Source organism: Acipenser ruthenus, chromosome 22, assembly GCF_902713425.1.
Source record: "Acipenser ruthenus chromosome 22, fAciRut3.2 maternal haplotype, whole genome shotgun sequence".
Classification (NCBI taxonomy): Eukaryota; Metazoa; Chordata; class Actinopteri; order Acipenseriformes; family Acipenseridae; genus Acipenser; species Acipenser ruthenus.
The window spans coordinates 7,799,407-7,821,148 of record NC_081210.1 but is presented as its reverse complement, the minus strand read 5'-3'; the positions used below and the strand labels follow the sequence as shown (position 1 = coordinate 7,821,148).

Here is a 21,742-nt window from a genome sequence, read left to right as displayed (position 1 = left end):
CGAATGTAACAAGAATAGCTTCTGATTTTCAGTTTTAACCGATAAAAAACGATAAAATCCTGCCAATACAAAAAATGTAAAAACGGTATATATCCAATAAACACTGGAAAACACCAGAAAAACAGTGGAAATGGTTACTCAATTCACATTGACTTGACCCCTTTCCCTGTGAAAAACATAAATAAAATAACCTACAGTTGTCCTTTATTCTAGACGTGTATCTAGATTCGTTCTGAATACTTTAAACCCGCCCCAACTACTGAGTGACAGCACATTCCTACATTTCTATTGGAGGATTGTAACACACTTGCGAGATTTAAAACGAGATTGCAATTAAAAACACAGGATTGTTCTTGCTCACGAGATTTAAAGCTATATTACAGTTTTAGAGGGAGTATGTACACGCTCATGGAATTTAAAACAGAATTGCAAATTCTGGCGAAATGTAAAAAAATGCCGAAACACACAAAAACCCCAGAAGAATATGTCTGTGACCATAAGGATTTCGTTGTGGAAGACAGCAAAGGAAAGAAGGTACAAATGAAGTGTGCACTGTCGTTGTAGCAGAAAAAAAACCCACACAAGTAACCGAAAACAATTTCATACAGTACATAAAAAGCAAAAGCCCTGAAAAAAAATCAATTTACATAAAACTCAAAAATAGCTAAATATAAGCAGCAATAAATGAAATTAATAAAAACTGAAAAACAGAAGCCCTAATTATAAACTTGTGACGGTCTGATGAGTGCAGTGGTAGAAATGACATCACAAAGTCGCTGGATCGGTACAAATTGACCCGATACCAGCAATGGTAGTCGGGGTGTACTTTATTCAAAATGGGCTCACAGGCTAAAGGAACTGAAAAGGTTAACAAAAATAAAAGTCCCAACAGAACGATTCCCTCTCAGTTCTGGGTGCACTTCCCTTGCCCTGCACCAAGACAACCGACTTCCATTTCCACCCCAGCATTCAAGCCATCTGCTCTTAGCACCGGTGTGCAAGTACCTCTGCTTAGCGCCCTCTTGGGTCAGGAGGGAGATTTACAGCTCTGATCCTTTTGCTCCCTGTCACAAAGCTACATTGGTTTTAAGTAGCAAGCCAAATACAATGTCATAATGTCACCTAAGGAGAATAATATATCAGTGTTGTTTATTTGCATTTTAAATAGTTTAGGAGCAGGGAACATCAATTAATGATTGTGGTTTTAAGACCATTTACTTCGATGTGGTGTTGTTTACATTTGAGTCTTACAGGATTCTTAATTAGCACCACCTAGTGGCCGTATATATAAAAATATTGCTCTTATTAGCATAACACCATTTCCAATAGTCCTGTATTGTTTTGCTGTTTTTTTTGTTTTGTTTTTTTCCAGACCGATTTCCCTGGCACCACACTGTAAGCTGTTTCACACAGGCCACGCTTCGGTACCACTTTTCTGAACACCCGTAATATGTTCCAGAATGTTCCAGACCTGTAGTAATGACTCGCGGCTGTGGTAATGATGTCATGGTCGTGTTTGCCTCTGCACAGGTGGTCCAGCTGCTGCTGAGCAGCAACATGTGCGCTGCTTTGCTGGAGCCCAAGCCGGGCGACACCACTGACCCCAACGGCACCAGCCCCCTGCACCAGGCAGCCAAGAATGGCCACATCGACATCATCAGGTGAGGACAGGGGTTCTCACGTGCTCTCCATTTATCAGAAGACTGGTACTTAAGCCAACCAGAACTGTGGTTGGCTGAGATCAGCGGTACTCACTTGTGCTTTTTCAGTGCATTCCAATACAAGATATTGTTGAACACCAAAGTTCAATTAAACAGCTACAGGTTGAACAAGGCTCTGGATTCTTCAATTCAGTAAATAAGGACATTGCTGAAGCAACATCTGGACTGGATGAGCCACCACTGGCTTAGGAGCTTGAAGTATCTAAAAGTATATAAAAAGTATCTGAAGTATATAAAAACAGGCCTTATTCTCTGTCTATTAGATTCAGAGAATTAGATTCAGAGAATTATAGGAACCATGAAGGTTGGATATGAAGCAGTTATGAAAAAAAGAATCGTGCTCAGCAAAATTAGTTTAAACTGTCCCAGGGATTCAGGCATTAAATAAGAACTTTTTCATTTATTTTCTTTTTCTTTTTCTTTTTTTCTTTTTGAGAGTAAATTGAGAAATCAAATCGCTTATCTCGAAACCCAGTTTGGAGAAATCATTTAGAGACAGTCCAGCGCAATCAGAGCTTTTTTTTTTCACTCTCTGTTCTGCTCATCTCCAAGATAAGAGATCACCGTCCTCAGCTTCCTCGACTTGATAGGCATTGTAAGACTTTTGAAAGAAACTCCAGAGATTCTGATGAGCAGAACTGTCAAGAAAGCAATTCATATCCCACTTTGATTCATGTTGCTTTGTCTAAAAACTGTTGTGTCCTAAAATGTTAACATATATCTTAAAATACAATCCTTTATGTCTTAAAATACAATCATGTTTCACATCTATACCTTACGTTTGCCAAACGTATACCCCCCTCCTCCGCACCTTGGCTTTGACCTTGCCTATACACACCAGAAAATAAGCTCCTGCTTCCTGAGAACGAGGTAAGCCAGCGCAATATAAGTCACAATAAAAATTGTTCTTCTGTGTTGTGTTTGTGTGCCTCCAATGCCCTTCATCTGACAGATGAAAATGTGACTGCTTGTATTTTGTATTGTCAAATGACCTGTGAAACGATGTGTATTGTTTATTCAAATACTCAGCTACATTGCTGTGATAATGTATTTATGTTTTACTTGTAAAGAAATAGCTTCTCTGCCGAATCTCTCAAATCCCTTATACAGTAGATGCACTGCTAAACATACTCTTTTGTTTCACTGTTTTTCCTAGGGGATTTCAGGTTGTCTAAAGCCTTAATTTAGCTTTTCAGGTGTGGATGTAGTGTTATGTAGTACCACTTTGTTTTGTTTGTTTTATTTCAAAGTAATAATGTTATTAGTAGAAGAAAAGAGATATACATATACAACATGACAGTCTGTAGAGGTATATTTAGCATTAAATGAAAAAGATGCATTCTCAGCTTTAGCAGCCTCTCTGAACGCCATCTTTGGCCATTCATTCATGAAGTCGTAAGGCAGTGCAGAGAACATAATCGTTCCAGTAGTGTGTAGGCTTGCTAACAAAGTCACAGTTCAACCAAGTACTGCCGTTGTTGTCCATCATTAAAACATATACAGGTTTATCTCATGTGTTAGTACATACAGACATTTAGCCCCTAGCTACCCTGAGAGAGTGCGGACCTGCTTATTGACAGTTCAACAGCAAACAAACTGTAGTTGCCTAATAAGCTTGGGGTCAGGGGTCAGGGGCCAGGTATTGCCTAGCAATACCATCCCTTTTCTTGCTGCTGTTTATGAAGAGGAAATCGAGTTAGACTAGAATTAGTATCAATAAGAGATCCATATATTTAAAATGTGTCGGTGTGACTGTTCTATTTACATAATGCTGACAAATCCATGCAAAGCAAGGAAGGAAGTATTCTTTATGAGGTAATTATTTAGAAAGCGGTCCGAGTCATTGCAGTTCTGAGCCTTCGATTAAAAAAATGATATACTGCTGTCATAGTAAACAGTATTTTCAAAGAGATATGCTGTCACCATTATTATTAATTTCTTAGCAGACACTGTATCCAGGACAACTTACTATTGTTACAATTATACCACTTTTTTTTTTTACATACAATTACCCATTGATACAGTTGGGTTTTTACTGGAGCAATCTAGGTAAAGTACCTTGCTCAAGGGTACAGCAGCAGTGTCTCCCACCTGGGATTGAACCCATGACCCTCTGGTCAGGCATCCAGAGCCCTAACCACTACTCCACACTGCTACTTATTGTTTGTTTATTATTAAGTGTCTGTTGGTGGGGACACAAGCACAGTAGTCAATCAGCCTTAGTCCTATTGAGGGCTGTTTTTGTCCTCAACCCCCACCCCCAGGCTTAACTGCTTATGGTAGTTTCAAATTGAATATTGACACAAGCCTTAAGAACCAGATACAGAATTATTCCAGGGGAGTGGGATTTCTTTAAAGAAACGGAAGAGAAATGCAGGTCGAGGGAAATAGAAAACACAATTTCAGGTTCAGCCCTCAGTGTAACAGAGTCACTGAAAAGCACCACCAAAAGCTTCCTAGGTGTGAAAAGGCAGCAAAATGTGTATCGAGCTTCAAGAGGAAGTGAAATCTATTGTGGCTCTGCAGAATAAGTCTCTGGGGTTATCTTGCATCTGTTGTCAGATAGTGCTGAGTGACCCCCCTCCGGGAGCTGGAGGTGTATTATAAAGAGGCTGTATCTTGTGAGATTTAGTCTGTCTGTCACTGGCCCTATTACAGTTTCTTAGCGATATTCTCCGTCATTTCATTTGCACTGAGAACTATAGCAGAACGAAAAGACCAGAGAAAAGATAAGCGCTGCATGGCATAGCTGTGGTTTTGCAAGGATTTGAATTGTATTAGAAGAAGAAGAAGAAGAAATGTGCTTGTTTAGGTCAACTCTCCGAACTCTCCGAAGGATGCAAAGAAACCTTTTAACGTCTTCATATTGATTATATTTATATATATATATATATATATATATATATATACAGACGTGCTCAAATTTGTTGGTACCCCTCCACAAAAAACGAAGAATGCACAATTTTCTCTGAAATAACTTGAAACTGACAAAAGTAATTGGCATCCACCATTGTTTATTCCATATTTAATAGAAATCAGACTTTGCTTTTGATTTTTTATTCAACATAATATTGTAAATAATAAAACAAATGAAAATGGCATGGACAAAAATGATGGGACCGCTAACCTAATATATATATATATATATATATATATATATATATATATATATATATATATATATATATATATTCTAAATGCTTGTGACAGCAATATATAAGAATATGTCCAGATTGAATATGCCCAGATTCTGCACAGTCACCCTTAGAGTCAAAAAACACTGGGATGCCAGTGTAGATGTTTCAGTTCGCTGAGCAATGCCATCTAAAAGTTAGTTCCAATCCAGCAGAACTGTCACAGAGAGCCCAGACCAGCGATTAGTACAATACTGATACAAAACAGAAAAACAGCCTTCAAGATTTGATGAGCATGAAGGCCTGAAAACTACCACAATGACCAAATGTGTACTATGTGGACATCTTGTAAAGCAATTTGTCATGGTGGTCCACTATGCAAGGTGCTATATAAAATAAAGATTGACTGTCCTAGCTGGACTCTACCAACCCAGGCTAATTACTAGAGGTGCAACCATTTATAATTCAAAAGAAAGACTCTTCACAAATGCTTTAAAATAAAACTGAAAGCATTCATGTGCATATTACTATACACAATTGTACAATTATTAATTATGTTATTAAAAAGCAATCATTATATTCTGACATTTTTTACTGGGTAGCTAGCTACAGTATGTGAGACTCCATAAAGAGCACCAGGGTGATTAATTAACCCATTAATGTTTAATTGAGGCTTGCAAAGATCGATAATGGATTAATTCAATAATGGTTGAATTCCACCAAAGTAAGTCATCAATTCCCCCACCACGGTAGATGGCAAATAAGATTCAGGATGTCAGCATTATCATCCTTAAATACTATTAAGACTACTGCTTCTTCTAATAATACTACTAGTAATCTTTTTTTTTCATTTAAAATAATCACAGTTAGACTCTTATCTCCCTGTAGTCTGCTTTGCATTGTAATCAAATCTGCTCTGGGTCTCAATCAGAAAGAGCCCATACTTTGCTTTTCAGCTGCAGATATTAATACAGTATATCAACAAACTAGAGGGGGTTTCATCATCATAAATGTCTATTATCGACATCAATACAAGCCTCTTCCAGAACAAGATAAACTGCCCTCCCTTAAATAAATCTTGTGTGCCTTGTTTGGAAAGTGAATATGATAATGTGAAAGGGCATGTACTTGGTCTGCAGATCATGTGGAGCAGATTTATTGCCTTCTTTGTTATTTATTATAAACTGATATAATAATATTATAATAATTGAGGCCCAGTGGGTTACTTGTGATTCATAAACACAGTGCTCAAAGATAGCTGTATTAATGGGTGTGTGTTTGGTCATCTCAGTCTGATTTTTATGCCAATTCTAAAGCAAAAACCCAATAATAATAATAATAATAATAATAATAATAATAATAATAATAATAATAATAATAATAACAGGAGCCTTATGTAGCCCTTTCTATATACTATGAAATACTATGCAACAGACTCAATTTGTTGAGGTACAATTCCTTATTAAAACCAGTCATGCAAGTGCTGAAATACATTATCCATTTCTAAAGGTTTCAGACAAAATTTGAATAAATCAATAATTTAATGAAATTTCCACATGCTGTACTGAGACTGGAGTCATCAATAGTGCTGCGGTTTGGTAAGAACAACATTGAAATTCCTATTTAACATGAGCCACCTGGTTGCTGTAAATTCTCATTAGAATCCAATCCAACAACATAAAGAGAACGTGATTATAGTGGCAATATTCAAGTATTTTGAATGTCCCTAGTGTATGCCTCTGGAATTACAATAGACTGCATATGTTTGCATGTCCAATAACTATCCTTTTGAAGGGATGCTGGAGAGCATGACTCACTGTATTGCTGAAGTTAGATATGGTTGGTTCACATCAAGGGAAGGTGCCAGCACAATTAGGGCAGGTCTTAATCCCATTTAACTGTGTCATTAAACACAGGTGTGGCTGTAACACTCAATAGGATAAAGGGATATTCACACTATAACATTTATTTGCTGCGTTTGCTAGGGTAAGAAGTTGAACCTATGGAATTGAATATTGCCTTTCATACTTGAGCGTAATCGCTGCGAAAAAATATATATCGAAACAGGTTTGAATATTTGGACAAAAAACGCAGCGATCACCACTCTGTCCTGCTAAATTTGGATATAATCTGAAAGTAATATGGATCGGGTGCCAGCTGCCACATGATTATTGCTCCAAAGCAGTGGTGACGCCAGGGGGAGGTGAAACCACTGAAATGTGTCTGCCTCCCCTAAAATATCAACTAAAAACTACATCTCCCAGAATACCATGTCTTCAGTTACTAAAGGAAGGGTGTGTTGTTTCATTCACCGGTGCAAAGAAACTGGTGAGGCGGAAGTACATGCACAGGTGACTGGATTAAAAAACAGTTTGGTGACATCAATATGGTGACTAGTAGTAGTAGGAGAAAACATTGTACCCTGGCGGCTGGCAAGGCTGTAACAGACTTGCTGTTGTCAGAAACAAAGACATTTTTAGAATGACAGGTGAAAGGCTTGACAATCTGTTAAACAGACTGGGACCATTGCTTCAGTGCAAAAATACACGTTCACATTGCACATTTATAGCAACTGGCAATTCCCAGCAAAGTGTAGCCACGAGCTTCCAATCTTCAATTCTTTACTTCAGGGTGTTCTTGCTCTTCAGAAATCTATCTCTCCAGTCCTTTTCTATTTTTTTTTTAATTTCCTATGCTAAGCAGTACTGTTTTTTATGGCTTAATTGCTATGACATTTAAGAAATGCCAAGGTTAGATAATACAAATAGTGTCACCTTTACAAACTCCATCAGTTTAAATTCAAATGTCTTTGCTTTTTGATTTGACTACTTAAATGGAAGGAATGAATGGGATTCGGTAGGAGTTCTATTATTTACCATTTCTTAAACGATTAGCCATCAGAGTCGACTTAAATGTTTAATTTGGTCTCCCCACACTCCACATTGACAGTCTTCATGGCGGCGTCCATGTTGTTTTGGTGACTCTCACCAGCTTTCTAGCCCGGTGAGTCTGGTGGCTCATCGGTGAGTTTAACAACAGTTCGGTGACCACATGAGATAACATCACGCCTTGGGTGGTTGGGCATGAGGCCACAGGCTGAGTGCGTCCAACACCTGAGAAATTATGTCATACCACACACAACCTGGAGTGCATTATCCCTATTATACAATGGCTCACACTGTAAAAAATAGCAAATAAGACTAATTTCATATTTTTAAATGTGATTTTAAATTAGACAAATGTGGAATAGTTCCTGTTTTCCATTTACAAGTGTAGTAAAGTATTAACTATGATGTTCTAATAGATATACTAAAGTGTTCTTTCTGTTTAAGATGAGTTAATAACAATAGGACTTATCGAGTTTTTTATGTATGCTGTGAGCACATTGTTGGAAGAGTTGAACTCTGCATTTGACAGTATAATCTTACGGCTCAGGGGCGCTTCAGTTAAATGTCTGTTTAAGCCCACTCTGAGCCCCATTTAACTGCTTATGCCATACGGCTCTTCAGAGCTATTTCTGACAGGCATACAATTGTCGCAGAACTGTATTAAGGTGTTCTATCATGACAGGTTTCAAGTCTATATTTGTGTTACTATCACTCACCCAGTCATAAAAAACTTTGACCTTCCAGTTGGTTTGTCGTTTCGTGGATGCTTCATTTCTCTCAGATTCTATCTTGTCTAGTCCTTCAGAGTTGACCTCCAGGTGTCTTTTTTTAATGTTTTGTTGTCTCTCAATGAGAGATGCTGTCTGGTTTTCTGGCTGCTCTCCTGGCTGCTCTGTGTTTGAAGGCTCTTTCCACAGTTGTCATGTTGTTTAAGGTAAAATTCACTTCAGGAATTGTGTAATTTATTCTGTGTTATGATTAACAAGTAAATAATACTGTAGTTTTTAACAAGCCTTCCCCTTTACTTATTTTTTCAGGCACTGTAAAAACAGATTTGTTGAAGTGTGCATTCGTGCAAAATATGTCATTTGTTTGCTGAGCCCCCTGAAATATATTTGCGTGTAGATGTTAGAATATGGCAGGCTAAGTTTTAAAAATGGTCAACCCTTAAAGGCTAATTTCACTTTATAATATTTTAAAGAATTGTTCATAGACATAGACTTAGCTTAATAAAGAGCTATGGTTTGACCGTTCTTGAAAATGTGGAATGCCCCCAGAGCTCAGGTTCCAGTAAAAAGGGAGCATGAGAGAGCGACTCAGTGTGTATTGTGCCTGTAGACGGTTTACAACTTGTTGAATAAAGTCTGGGCAGATCTGCCTTTTACATATGAAAGGGACTACCATTTTTTAATCTCCCGAATATATATATATATATAGGGCTACCACTTTTTTATTTTGATTTTTTTTATAAACTATACCGTAAAAGCAGGTAGATAGTACTGTCAACGCAGATGTAACGTCAGACAGCACAGCCAGTGTTTTACATTATTGGGGGGGAAATACATGTATACTAACATATATGATTTACAATTTTAGACAGTTTGCTGTAAACACAATACCATTTACCTGCGTATGCTACTGGATATAATTAGATATGTGATTTGATTTGTAGTTCAGGATATATTTAATAATGGGCCGCGGTATCTCATGGTACGCACTTTCTAGAAGCTACACTCGGACATTTAACGAAAACCTGTAGTCAAAGCAATGTGTTTATTTGAACGTACCAAACCTGGAATTCCGAAACGTTGGGTGTAAAAATCGCAGCGAATAAACACTGTAGTGTGATTAGTCCTATAATGTGAATCTACTTTTGGAAGTCTTACAGAGTACTTTCTTGTTCCCACATGCTTAGCAAAGGTCAGGCCTTGAATGGTTAACAGATTAAAGCAATGAATATATACAGTAAAATGCCAACTGAATGGGTGTTAGTACTTATGATTAAGGCATGTGTCACTGAACGTATTATTGTTAATTGGTATTTTGCACTTGTGAAATATGCTTTATCATTGAAAGTTGTGTCCTTGTTAATTTGTCTAATTACTAGTAACAAGTCCAGACAGCCAAATGATTATCTAAAGGAATACTTGTGGGCTCCACTGTACATTGTAAAACGTGCATTCATCAGGAGTTGTAGTGTAATCTCAATTTGCTAAGGTTCTGATGAGTTTCTCTCATGCAAGGAAGCATTTCTTCCTGGAAACACAGACCCACCTCTGCAGACACCACTGAAGGAATGTGGGTATAGATTTCCAATAAATAGCTCTGCCCCTGCCAGAACACAGGCCTCCACTGAGCTCCGGTCATGCCAAAATGCTTGTACCTATTTTCAAGAGAAGATTAGGCATTCCTCCAGGAACTTTTATTCCAGAAGCTTTGCATCTTGTTGTATCTTTCATCTGAGATGACTTCAATACTGATTACTGGCACACACAGTAAAAGCTACATTAATTCTCAACCTATGGTGCCTATGGCGTATTAAAGTGTTATAAGTAATATTTTAGTTGTTTGAAATCGCAAACTTCTCATTTAGGTTCGTGTTAATCAGCAGCCTCACATATCCTTATAGGAAGGGCATTAATATCTGCCATGCAATCAGTACATATTCTCGTCTGTGTTGTGTATGAGCAAAATTAGCAGAAATGACAGGGGAGAGGAAATAATTAATGCAGCAACCATTCCAATAAAATGTAATGTTCGCTTTTGTTTAGCAACATTTTAAGGGCAAAAAGCTAGGTGTTTTAGCAGTATCTGATATCACAGTGTAAGCATTTTGGATTCTGCAAAACTGTTTTAAACTGTAGTCCTGGTTTGTATCTGTATTTGCGTCAAGAAAAATACCATTTCAAAACAATGTTTCCATGGTTTTTTTTCATACAAGCAAAAACTTAAAATAAAATATTTTCTTAAAATAACCATAATATTTAAGCAGGTGTGCCTACTAAAACTAGACTGGAAGTCAGAAAGCACAGGCCTGAGCCCCCTGAAAGAATGTGTGTTTCTAGTGAGGTTGGATTTCTCTCGGGCCAGGCAGTAGAATGGGCGTATTGTCTTGTGGTCTGATACACTCACTAAATTGGAGGCCTAGTTTCACAGACCTGGAATCATGTTTCCGTGGGCACAGAAATGGTAGGAAAACATGGAGCTGAATTAATAAAGAATTTATGGAAAAAGCAGACATGACAGAAACTATTTTTGAAATTTACTAGCCCCAGCACCCCTTTATAACAATTGTATTAATCACATATCCTGCACTGTTTCACCATTCACCACTGTGTAGTTTATATAGAATTTGAAGTCTTTTCACTGATATAATATTATAAAACATCCCTTATAAATGGATTTGCTATCTTTATAAAATGAATGTCAGTGCCTCAAGCTATCTTTAGTTTCATGGCCATTGTTGCCTTATCTTTTGTCGATTTTAACTTTTCATGTTTTATACCAACAGTACCTTGAAAGGATTCTGATTAGCATCAAGCCCTGCAACACTATCATATCATTTAAACCACACAGTAACTTCTCCTAAATCTGCCGCTGTTTGGTCAATATGAACTTATAACCCTTGTAAATAAGAACTGCGAGAAGGGCAGCATAGAAACCCAATCAGGAAGTGATAACAAAAAATAAGAAGCTGGTTTCACAAAGTTTAATTCTTCAGAAGAGATTAACGCTTGCAGCAGTTGGCTAAATATTGTTCTGATGAGTTTCAAGCAGTATTGAGCCCAGAAGCCTAGTTTGTGCTCTTATCATCAGTGCTCTAAGGACAAAAGGGCACAGAGGTGATTTACTATATAACCCCCCTGCCTCCTACACAACCACCCACCCCTGACAGAGGATTCTGCCGCAGTCCAGATGCTCAGGTTGTGATATATATATATATATATATATTATTAATTTACCTGGGATTCTGTCTTCAGAGCCTCTGCAGTCTAATTATTTGGTTTGCTGTGCCTATCAGTTGTGACTATCAGTTGTGACAATGAAGGGCAACATGTTCATTCATCTGGAGCGAGAGCGAGATTGAGAGCAGAGAGCTGACCAGGCAGGATAACTGCTATTATGCAAATGAGCTGGTGCCTCTATTGCAATTGAATGTTATTATTAGGCAATTCATTGTTACTCTCAGTGCATTGGTCGTTTTATTTTGACAGTGGCAATAAATTCAATAATTGGACTTCAGGACTTGTTTACTGTATCTGATAAATATAATATAGACAACAGTTGTGTTTAACTTTTTGAGGTAGTATATACAATTTGCAAATGATTAACAAGTACTGCAAATCACAAGAAATTATCTGAACTAAAAACTAAAACTTAAAAACATATCATTTAATGTTTAAAAATACATTTGCACGTGCTTATTTTGAACTGTATCTTGGTGAGCTAGTCATTGAAGGGCAATGCTTGTCATGAAGGATAGAAAGGAAATACTTATTCAACCATTTGTGTCTTTCTTTTGTTACATTTATGGACATTTGTTTGGTTTGTCTATGGAGCACAGATTACTGCCATTGTGTATGTCAATAGATTACGCTACTGCTGCTACTGTTGTCTTGGGAATTGCTGAGTGAAGGAAATTAAGGTCATGTTTCTATCAGTCACATTTCTGCGGGTAACATTACTAATTTATAATTCATCAGTCCTTAACAATGTATTTACCGAGCACTTGAGTTGTAGACTGTGAGGGTGGGTATCAGGTAAGGTCTTCCTATTACCTGCTGCACAGGAAGTACATTTATACTGTGGGGGCAAGGCAAAGGGCTGGAAAATTTCTATTTGGAAGAATTGTGTTGTACTTTAGGCAAGCAAATTGTTAGCTGACAATCCTGGAACAAAATATCGGTGCATCATGAAAATTAAGTCATGTGATTTGACCTGGGGTTCTCTGTTCTTTTTAAACCCACAGGCTACTTCTGCAGGCTGGCATCAACATCAACAGGCAGACCAAGGCTGGCACAGCATTACATGAGGCAGCTCTCTGCGGGAAGACAGAGGTGGTGCGCCTCCTGCTGGATGTGAGTCTGACTGTGGAGAACTTAGAGACACCTGATGACCTTGAGTGCCTGCTGGTGCCGGAGAGAATCGAGTCAGAGGGAGAGAGCCACCTGATGCTTTCCCTCGGACAGGCTTTTATTTAATACATACTTCTGTTTGTCAAAACGATTTTATCAGCTTTTTAGATTATTTCACTTTGTCAACCCCCTTGCAAAGTGCACTAAAATAAGTAAAAAGCCTCAACATGTGATATCTCTTATGGGAATCTAGGATTACAGCAAGGGTAATGTAACAAGCAAAGTATGCATGAACAAATTGTAGTAGTTTTTTTTCCGTCGTTCCAACTGCTATTTGTGATTCAGTGTGTGTGGTTTCTGTCCTTGTCAGAGCGGAATCAATGCCCAGGTCAGGAACACATACAGTCAGACGGCCCTGGACATCGTTAACCAGTTCACTGCCACCCAGGCCAGCAAGGAGATCAAGCAGCTGCTCAGAGGTGAAGAGAGAGCTGCTCTATGATGGTCTACAGCTATGACCAAAAGTTTAGCATCACCGTATAGAATGAACACATTTTGCTTGATAAAGTCCAATGAAACCTGCTAAATAATGTTAACATATTGAATTACATACCGCTTTGTAGTTTTCCATATACTTAACAAAAAATGTGACATTTTGAAATCTAACATGAAATACTGTACTACTATTATGGTTTCCAGTAGACTTTTGCAATATCATCTTGTAGTAATTTTGATTACACAATGTTAAATACAATATATTAGTTATGTATATAGTTTTGTTTGTTTTTTTTTTTAATTATGTCTCAGTTCTAAAATTCTAGGTGATGCAAACCTTTGGCCAGAGCTGTACAGCAGTTAAATTGTTTAATGTTTTGCACTGCAAAAATGATAATATTCCACTAAAGTAAAAAAAACGTTATGTTGGTAATGATTTTCCCTTTTTGTTGCATTCTGTTCTTATGTAACCATGTTTATCCTGGCTGTATCTACAGTAGCACTGATTGCATTTTTTAGCTGATTTTTTAACGTTTATTTTTTGTTCTTGTCAGACGCCTCGGCTGCCCTACAGGTGAGGTCAATGAAGGATTATTGTAACAACTACGACCTGACCAGCTTGAATATCAAAGCCGGAGATATCATCACAGTAAGTACCGGAGTCAGTCTGCACAACAAGATGCTAACTGAACTACAGCATGCCAGTAAGGTCCCCACAAAGCCATCCACTGGGGGAGGGAGGAATGGTTCTCTTTTCAATACTGTTGAAATCAATTCAAGCAAATGCTCAATAGGAAAATAATTATTGCTGGTCTTTTTTTGTGATATTTTTTTTGAAAATTAATGTTTATACAAAATAGAAAATGCATGAGTTAATTACATTATACAAAACTCATTGCTGTAATACATTTTTACATTTTGTATTTCAGTGTGTGTATATCTATATATATATATATATATATATATATATATATATATATATATATATATATATATATATATAATACAACTGCTTTCTTACAGTAATGTAAGGCCATATCTCATTGTTTAACTCTTTTAGCCATTCCCTTATTCCTGTTCATATAAGTTAAAACAATAGGTATCCACCCCTAGGAGTTTAAAATATATGACTAAATCATTAATCTAATGGGTAATCTTTGATATTTATATACTCATTTGCTTTTGACCAACATTTTGTAAAAAGATTTGTCACTGCTACCATACCCTTTTTTTATTACTTCTGTCAGATGATTCCACCATTATGTTTTATGACATGAAGTGGCACTGTCCACAACAGCGCCACCTGTTGCATGTAGGCAGAGTGACTGCAACTGTTCTAGTATTACACCTGTTCATGGGAAAAACCTAAATGATAAGAAAAGCAGTATACTATGAAGCTTCTTTCTGGTGTTTAATTAAAGGCAGGTGCAAGTAAACTTTCTAGTTGTTATGTCTCAAATACACCAATGTCTGTTTTAATTATTCAAATAAAATATAGGTATAGACTGTAATTAAAACTTCCTAAATGCTGTAGGGGGCACTGTAGACTGTATTATTCTGCTGCTGATAAAAAATATCTGCACATTGTACGCAGTAGCCATTTTCAATATAATGTGTATATTATGGTGTACTGTGTAAACATCCTCTCTGTTGTAGTTTTGAGAGAACGACCAGATAAATAAATCTTTCCTGGTGAGTGCATAGATAAAAAAAAATAAATACAAAATGTTTTTTTTGTTTTTCTTTCTTTCCTTGCAGGTGCTAGAGCAGCACCCTGATGGCAGGTGGAAGGGCTGTATCCATGACAACAGGACAGGAAATGACAGAGTGGGATCCTTCCCTTCCAGCATCGTGGAGGTGATCAGTAAGAGGACAGGTGTGCTGCTTGAGGTTGTCAAGGGCGGGAGGGGCTGGTATGAGGGGATCTGACCTTTGTTACTGTCAGGACCAAGGGGGCTGAGCTGTGCTGTAAAACCCTTTAAAGATTGGACTTTAGTATATACCTAACCTGGTTGAACTGAGGATGGGGGTATATAACGCTAGGTTTTCAATAGAGCACTTTTTTGTCTATGATGGAAGGCAGGTGGGTACTGTTTTAAAACCTTTTTACAGCAGTCTACAAAGAAAGATGGATTTTTTTTTTTTTTTACTAAATGCTGATATTAGAAAGTCTGGTCTTTAAAGGGTTAAAGGAAAAACAATGACAAACTCCATGGACAAGATATTGGCATGTGTTACTAAACAGCAGGATCCCTTTATGTATATCTCAGAATCTCAAAATAACCTATTTAATGTTTAACAAAAAGATAGAAATAAAACTCAAGCAAAAAATAAAGGAAAAGAAAACAAACAGAAGTTTGAAAATAATAATAATAATAATAATAATAATAATAATAATAATAATAATAATAATAAAGGGTGTGAAATGTCTTCCTAAAACGTGGTCAGATAGCAACAAAGGCACAGCATCCCGTGGTCAAAGTCAATGTGATGATGGACACTGTATAACGCATGTGTATGTTTAGCACCTGAAACAAAGTGACCCCCGAAAACATATTGCAGGAATCGATGGCCACTGAGTTTCAGACACCCTGTTTGCAGGTATTGAGGTCTGGTTGCTTGGCTGACGCTAAAGATGGCATGTGTCACATCGGGGGTGAATGTTTCGTCGCCCGGGTGACGGCACTCACGTCTATGGGTTTTTTAAGTTGGTACTACCACTGTTTTCCATTTCCATGCCACACTATCCGGTAACCTGTTGTACTTGGAGAGGGTTGTACTCAGTGGACTGCTGTTGGCTGCTGTTTTTATTGGTTGGCTGGTTGGTCAGACAGAAGTTGACAGAAATAGTATGTTGTTTTGTTATTGAACACCACTGGTTGCAGTATTGCAGTATGGAGTAGAAAGAACACAATGCTTTTACTTGGGGTTTGGTAAGAACCACAAAGGAAATGAAAGATACCAAAATGGTTGTGCATTATCTCAAAAGTGTCTTGTGGGTATAAATGTGCTCACGTCTAAGCAAAAGTTAAAAGGAAATGAAAACGAGACTTCTGTGTCGAAAACCAGTTCATACCAATTGAATTCCAATTCCCTCCAAGAGAGGTCCAACAGACTTTGTTGACATCACAGCATTTAGTAACCCAAAAAACTGCATGTACAGTAAACAAACAGAAACCAGGCCAAACGATCCACACAGAGCTGCATCATGGGACTGACTGATTTAAGAGAAAATCAGTCGTAGTTGTAGCAGGTGCAACAAGGGAGGGTGTGACTAACTTAGGTTTGCTCTAAATTAATTAAAAATGAAAGCACAATTGTAGCTATAGCAGCACTGTGGGGCCACTAAAGTAAATAATGTTTCTCTATAGCTCCACAATGACTGTATCAGTAGTGTTATTTAGATTTTATAAAAACCATGTCATGTAGCTTTTATGTAGCAGTTATAGTAAATGAAACATTATTTTACGAATCCATTACAGCTGCTAAAATACCAACTTGTAGAACTAGACATCATTTAATGTATACTGTCATCATGTAGTGAACATCTAGACACTGTTGTGGTATGATTTGCACAGATCCCATAGTTTAATATGTGAGCAAGAACAGGCCGTTACTGTCAACTTTTATAAGAGGCTTTATATCATCTAGAAATGTTCAAAAGCCGAGGTTGATCCGTATTAGAAGAATGGCATTTTGAATACTGGGTTGCAGCCCCGCTGGGCTTTAGGGAACTATGCTTTGTGACAATATGAAAGCTAATAATTTCAGAAACTGCTATATTTTCAGAACTGATTATTGTAACTATCAGCAGGTTGCGCTTTGCAATAATAGTTCTGCTGTGTTTGAGGTGAGGAGATGTTTGATACTCTAGATGCCTTTACACAAAACTGACAGTAAGATTGAAGAGGTCATTTAGCTCACTCAAAAGCTCTACTTAGAAAACTCCACAAAGATTGCAAAGTAGAACCCCTTACAGCAACACGTCCTGGTCCTGCTTTGAAGCAAAGGCAAATAAAGGTGAACAGAGTTTGCAGGGAGATCAGTTGTGTTTAACTTAATTGTTTATAGAGGTACAGGACTGCAGTGCTGAGTACTAAAAATTGAGCGTTCTCATAGTTAGTTTGGTAGTATGGCGCAACACTGATGCCGGTATCTAAATTTGGCTCGCAGGGTCTCTCATTTACGAAAGGGCACAGAATATTATGCTGCACCATATTTGCAGTTAGTGTGCAAGTTCATGATTTCCGTATTTGCTATTGCAATTGTATTCTTTATCGTGCAAAATAGTGGGCATATTATGGCACACACTGATTTTATACTTTAACCACTGATAGGTGCACTATTTAAACCTATTTTCCTGGGCTAAAATCTATCTTGCATCATGGAGGCATTACTTGCATTAAAGTTTTCATATAGAGCCGTGAAAATTACTTGTAAATAACAGGTTATATTAAGCGTGAATAAACATGAATTAACATTATAATTTCTTTGATTTTATTTTATAGTTCATTACATTGGTACAAATAATAGAGTGATTAAATAAAACACTGGACCAAACAAGGTCCTGCCTCGGCCGGTCCCCTGCTGAGGGCTGCATCTGTTGATCGCTCATTTGTGGTCAATGTAAGCCACCTCCACCTTTCACAATAAGCCACTGACCAAAATATATGCCTGGACTGCTGGGGCTTGTTATATCACGGTGGTCACGGTTAAGTCTTGGACATTATCGCGCACATTTATCGCTCACACTACATGTAGTGTGCACGCTATGGTATATAAATTAGCCAAATAGCGTGCACTTAAATGAACGCGTTCTCTATTAGTAAATGGGACAGTAAATTTTGATTTATGGTGCACGTTACATCTACATTTAGGGCCCTTTCGTAAATGAGGCCCTTACTGTTATTGATCATTTTGTAATCTAGAAAGCCAACATTTTAAATAACAGCAAATTAAATTAAAAGACGCATTCAATTATCCTCCATAAATCATCTAAAGGAGATGAATATTTAACTAACATTTATATGGGTAGTGAAGATCTATTGTAAAGACCACTGCAATATTAGGCCCCTAGGGTTTGAGAGATCGGTTCATCTACTGTGATAACACGATTTTCCTTCCTAGGTGACTAATGACTTGGCAGTAGATGACGGATGATCTGGTTAATGTTCTCACTGTAATGTTCACACTAATCAAATTTTCAGAACCCTAAGCCCAATGTACACAAGAGGTGACGGAACACAAGGGATACAAGGTCGTGGCCTGGTTTCATTGTCATTAACTGTCTCTCAGTGATCTGTCATTAAGTGGACTCATTTTAAATGGAGCTGTTATAACCATCTGTGTGCAGTCTAGGAGATTCATGCTCTGTATACAATGTTAAAATCCATATGTAAAATATAAGGGAGTTTATATGCATATATATTTTTTTTAATGCACAAAGAAATACTAATTTGCTGCATTCTTAATCATTACCCTCCTTAATTGCTTGCAAAGTTAACTTAACTTCTTCACTAAAAAATACTACATCAGTGTTATTTACTTTCATTGCAATTGAGAGTTGAACTGTTGGTCTGAAATGATGATGTAAAGTATACAGTGTAAAAATAATTTCAAGAAAGTGATTCTTTACTAAAGCAAGTTACACATGTTTATACCTTTAATGTATTATATATTTAATGTTTCTACAAGTTATAATTGCTAGTTTTTACATGACATGTGTATTAAGCAGGTATTTGTTTAAATGGTATTTAGGGTTAACATACTGTGTATACCTGATAGGTTACCTAATGATCAGATATTGCGATTGGACGCAATTAAAAATATGTCTATTATAAAGTTGTGGTTTTAATACGTGTTACAGTAACTAGGAGAGTTGCAATCAAAAACGATAAGTTTGTAATGAAGGAGGGGAATTATAGAGTTGTGTCATGGGAACAGGTTTGTCTTCAGAAAGTAGATTCTTTCTCCTACCCAGCACTGTAAAGTGGTGTATCTGAAACCAAAATCACTAGTGTTGATCTTAAATGTCATAATCAGGGAATTGCCCACTTGTATTTTGAAAGAGCAGACATTTCTATCAGATAAAGTCCTGTTGTTTTTTCTTTTTTCTTTGCACTTCACATATATTTCCTCCTTTAAATATTTCTACATATGAGAGATGTATCTATACTATATATATATATATATATGAGAGACATATATATATATATATATATAAATATATATATATATATATATATATATGTCTTCACTGCATCTCAAAAAACAACAACAAAAAAACAGTAATTCATGGTGTAACTCAATGTGGCAGTAAAAGCTTCTGACTGAGAATGCAAAAATGCTTGCTTGCTGCTTTCAGGAAAAGAAAAAAAAGTTTGTTTCATTTCAGATTCTCTTTTTTCTTTTGATTTTTGTTGCTTAATTTGTTTCCCTTTTCCTTCTCTTATATTTTTGTTGTTGCTAGGTTCATGGAATACAGTCATTTGTACCCAACAGTATCAAAAGATACAGATTTCTGCGTCGTCGTACGGCCCCGGGGCCATGGTTAACGGCGAAACGTACCATCAGTTCCATTACTTGCCGCCACCTCCACCTCCACCTCCACATTCCCATCAGCCACTTTTCAGTTCCTTTGGGTATCACAGGTCCTATAGTACTTCAGAAGAGCTGCACTGTGGACAAGGTAGAGGACTAGCGGCTTGCTTTTTATTTATTATTATTATTATTATTATTATTATTATTATTATTATTATTATTATTATTATTATTATTATTATTATTATTTCAATAAAATGTATCATCTTTTTATTCATTTATTTATTTACTTCTACTTTGTCGCTTCTCAAGTGTGTCCTGGTTCTGACAATTTGGAGTTTGCCTTATTCTATTCACCTTTGTTGTGGCTGAACGATCTCCTCTTTGTCATAATGGTAACATGGGAAGGCCCACATACAAAGCCTGCAGTGGAGTAAGGCGAAATCCAAGGCACAAGATATATAAAGGATTACTCCCCTGAGATTTATTTTATGTTTTCTAAGCTTTACTAAACTTTGGTGGGCTTTCTTCAGATCGCCACCTCCAAGGGTTTCTAAAGCCTACCAGGAAGCGCCAAAGGTCAGGTGCAGCTCTAAACTGCTTCCCCACTGCTACCCTACCTTGTGTTGCTTGTGGTTCCTCCAGTGTTCAGCTTTAACTGTGCTGGCTGGAGAAAAAGAATGAGTGAGTTATAAACATAGTCAAAGAGATAATCTGTACTGTATTTAGTGAAATTAACAAACGCTCCACAAAAAACTCAAGTGCAGTAACCAATCACTAAATAAATCACATGGAAGTAATCTTTAGGTGACCCATCTAGATACCAATATATTATTATTATTATTATTATTATTATTATTATTATTATTATTATTATTATTATTATTATTATTATTATTATTAATTAAATAATTACTGTTGTATGAGTCACTGAGGTCCATATTTATGTTTTATTTCAGGGGTAGAAACTCTTTCTTTTATTTTATTTTGTTCAAGTCAGCAACCTTATCACCCCTCCAAATTAATTGCTATTAGTTTTAAAAACATAACAGAGTTAACAAATTGTTTGAGCTCTGAAACATGCCTGATTTTTCGCTTTTAAATTAGCATTTAATAAAATGGCAGAAACAGAAAACCAGTCAGCTAACCAAAAATAACATTTTGTAGCAAATGTAATGTATCGTGGTAGCCACGTGCTTCTAGGAATTTCAACCCCTGAAGGCCTGTATCTTGTTTTTGTCACCCCATTAAAGGTGTACTTGCTAGCATAGGAAAACATTATATGAATACATTAAAATAACACTAAATGTGTATGTTAACTCAATCAGAATTGTTCTTAAAAATCCTTCGTAACTTCAGCTTTTATAATGGCTGGGTGAGTGGTAAAAACTGCTTGTAAAAACACTAGCAAGTACAGCTTTAAGTGGGAGTGGGGACAGCTGCTAGGTGCTGAAGTGGAACATGCATCGGCCATTCTCCTCACCTCTATCTACTTTTTTATTGTTTTTTTTGTTATTTTTTTTACATGTTTTTCTTTTTCCTCTCTGAGCTATCCTTCTGGTTCATTTTATCATTAATTCTCCAACCATTTACTTGTTATGTTTAGCACTGGGGTTAACAGACTAGAGAGTAATTTGAACATGCAAGTGAACCAGACACTCAGGACTGTGACCTTGAAGCCACGAGAGACTCCAGACCTGCTCGCCTCGGGTTCTTCGTTTATTTTATTTAAATCAGCTTCACAGATCCTGTTGGAAACCAGAAACAAATCCATCTTTCACACAGAAACAGGAATGCATGGTCGCAGTCACCCAGATTTTGTGTGTTTGTTTTGTTATTTCCTTATACAGTGTAACCGGACAACAGGATTTTAAAGTGTTTTATTAACC

At 36.9% G+C, this 21,742-nt stretch overlaps 1 protein-coding gene across 3 annotated transcripts in view; it reads left to right on the top strand.

Annotated features, from left to right (window-relative positions):
• Positions 1-21,742, top strand: part of LOC117431237 (caskin-1-like) — a 133,511-nt gene that overhangs the window by 86,485 nt on the left and 25,284 nt on the right. For 2 of the 3 annotated variants that reach the window (XM_058995935.1, XM_058995936.1), the window contains exons 6-11: positions 1,531-1,661; positions 12,713-12,821; positions 13,189-13,297; positions 13,868-13,962; positions 15,072-15,189; positions 19,783-20,001. In XM_058995935.1, coding sequence (XP_058851918.1) covers positions 1,531-1,661; positions 12,713-12,821; positions 13,189-13,297; positions 13,868-13,962; positions 15,072-15,189; positions 19,783-20,001 — 781 coding nt within the window. The remainder of the gene's footprint in view (positions 1-1,530; positions 1,662-12,712; positions 12,822-13,188; positions 13,298-13,867; positions 13,963-15,071; positions 15,190-19,782; positions 20,002-21,742) is intronic. The other variant, XM_034051982.3, reaches the window with a different exon arrangement.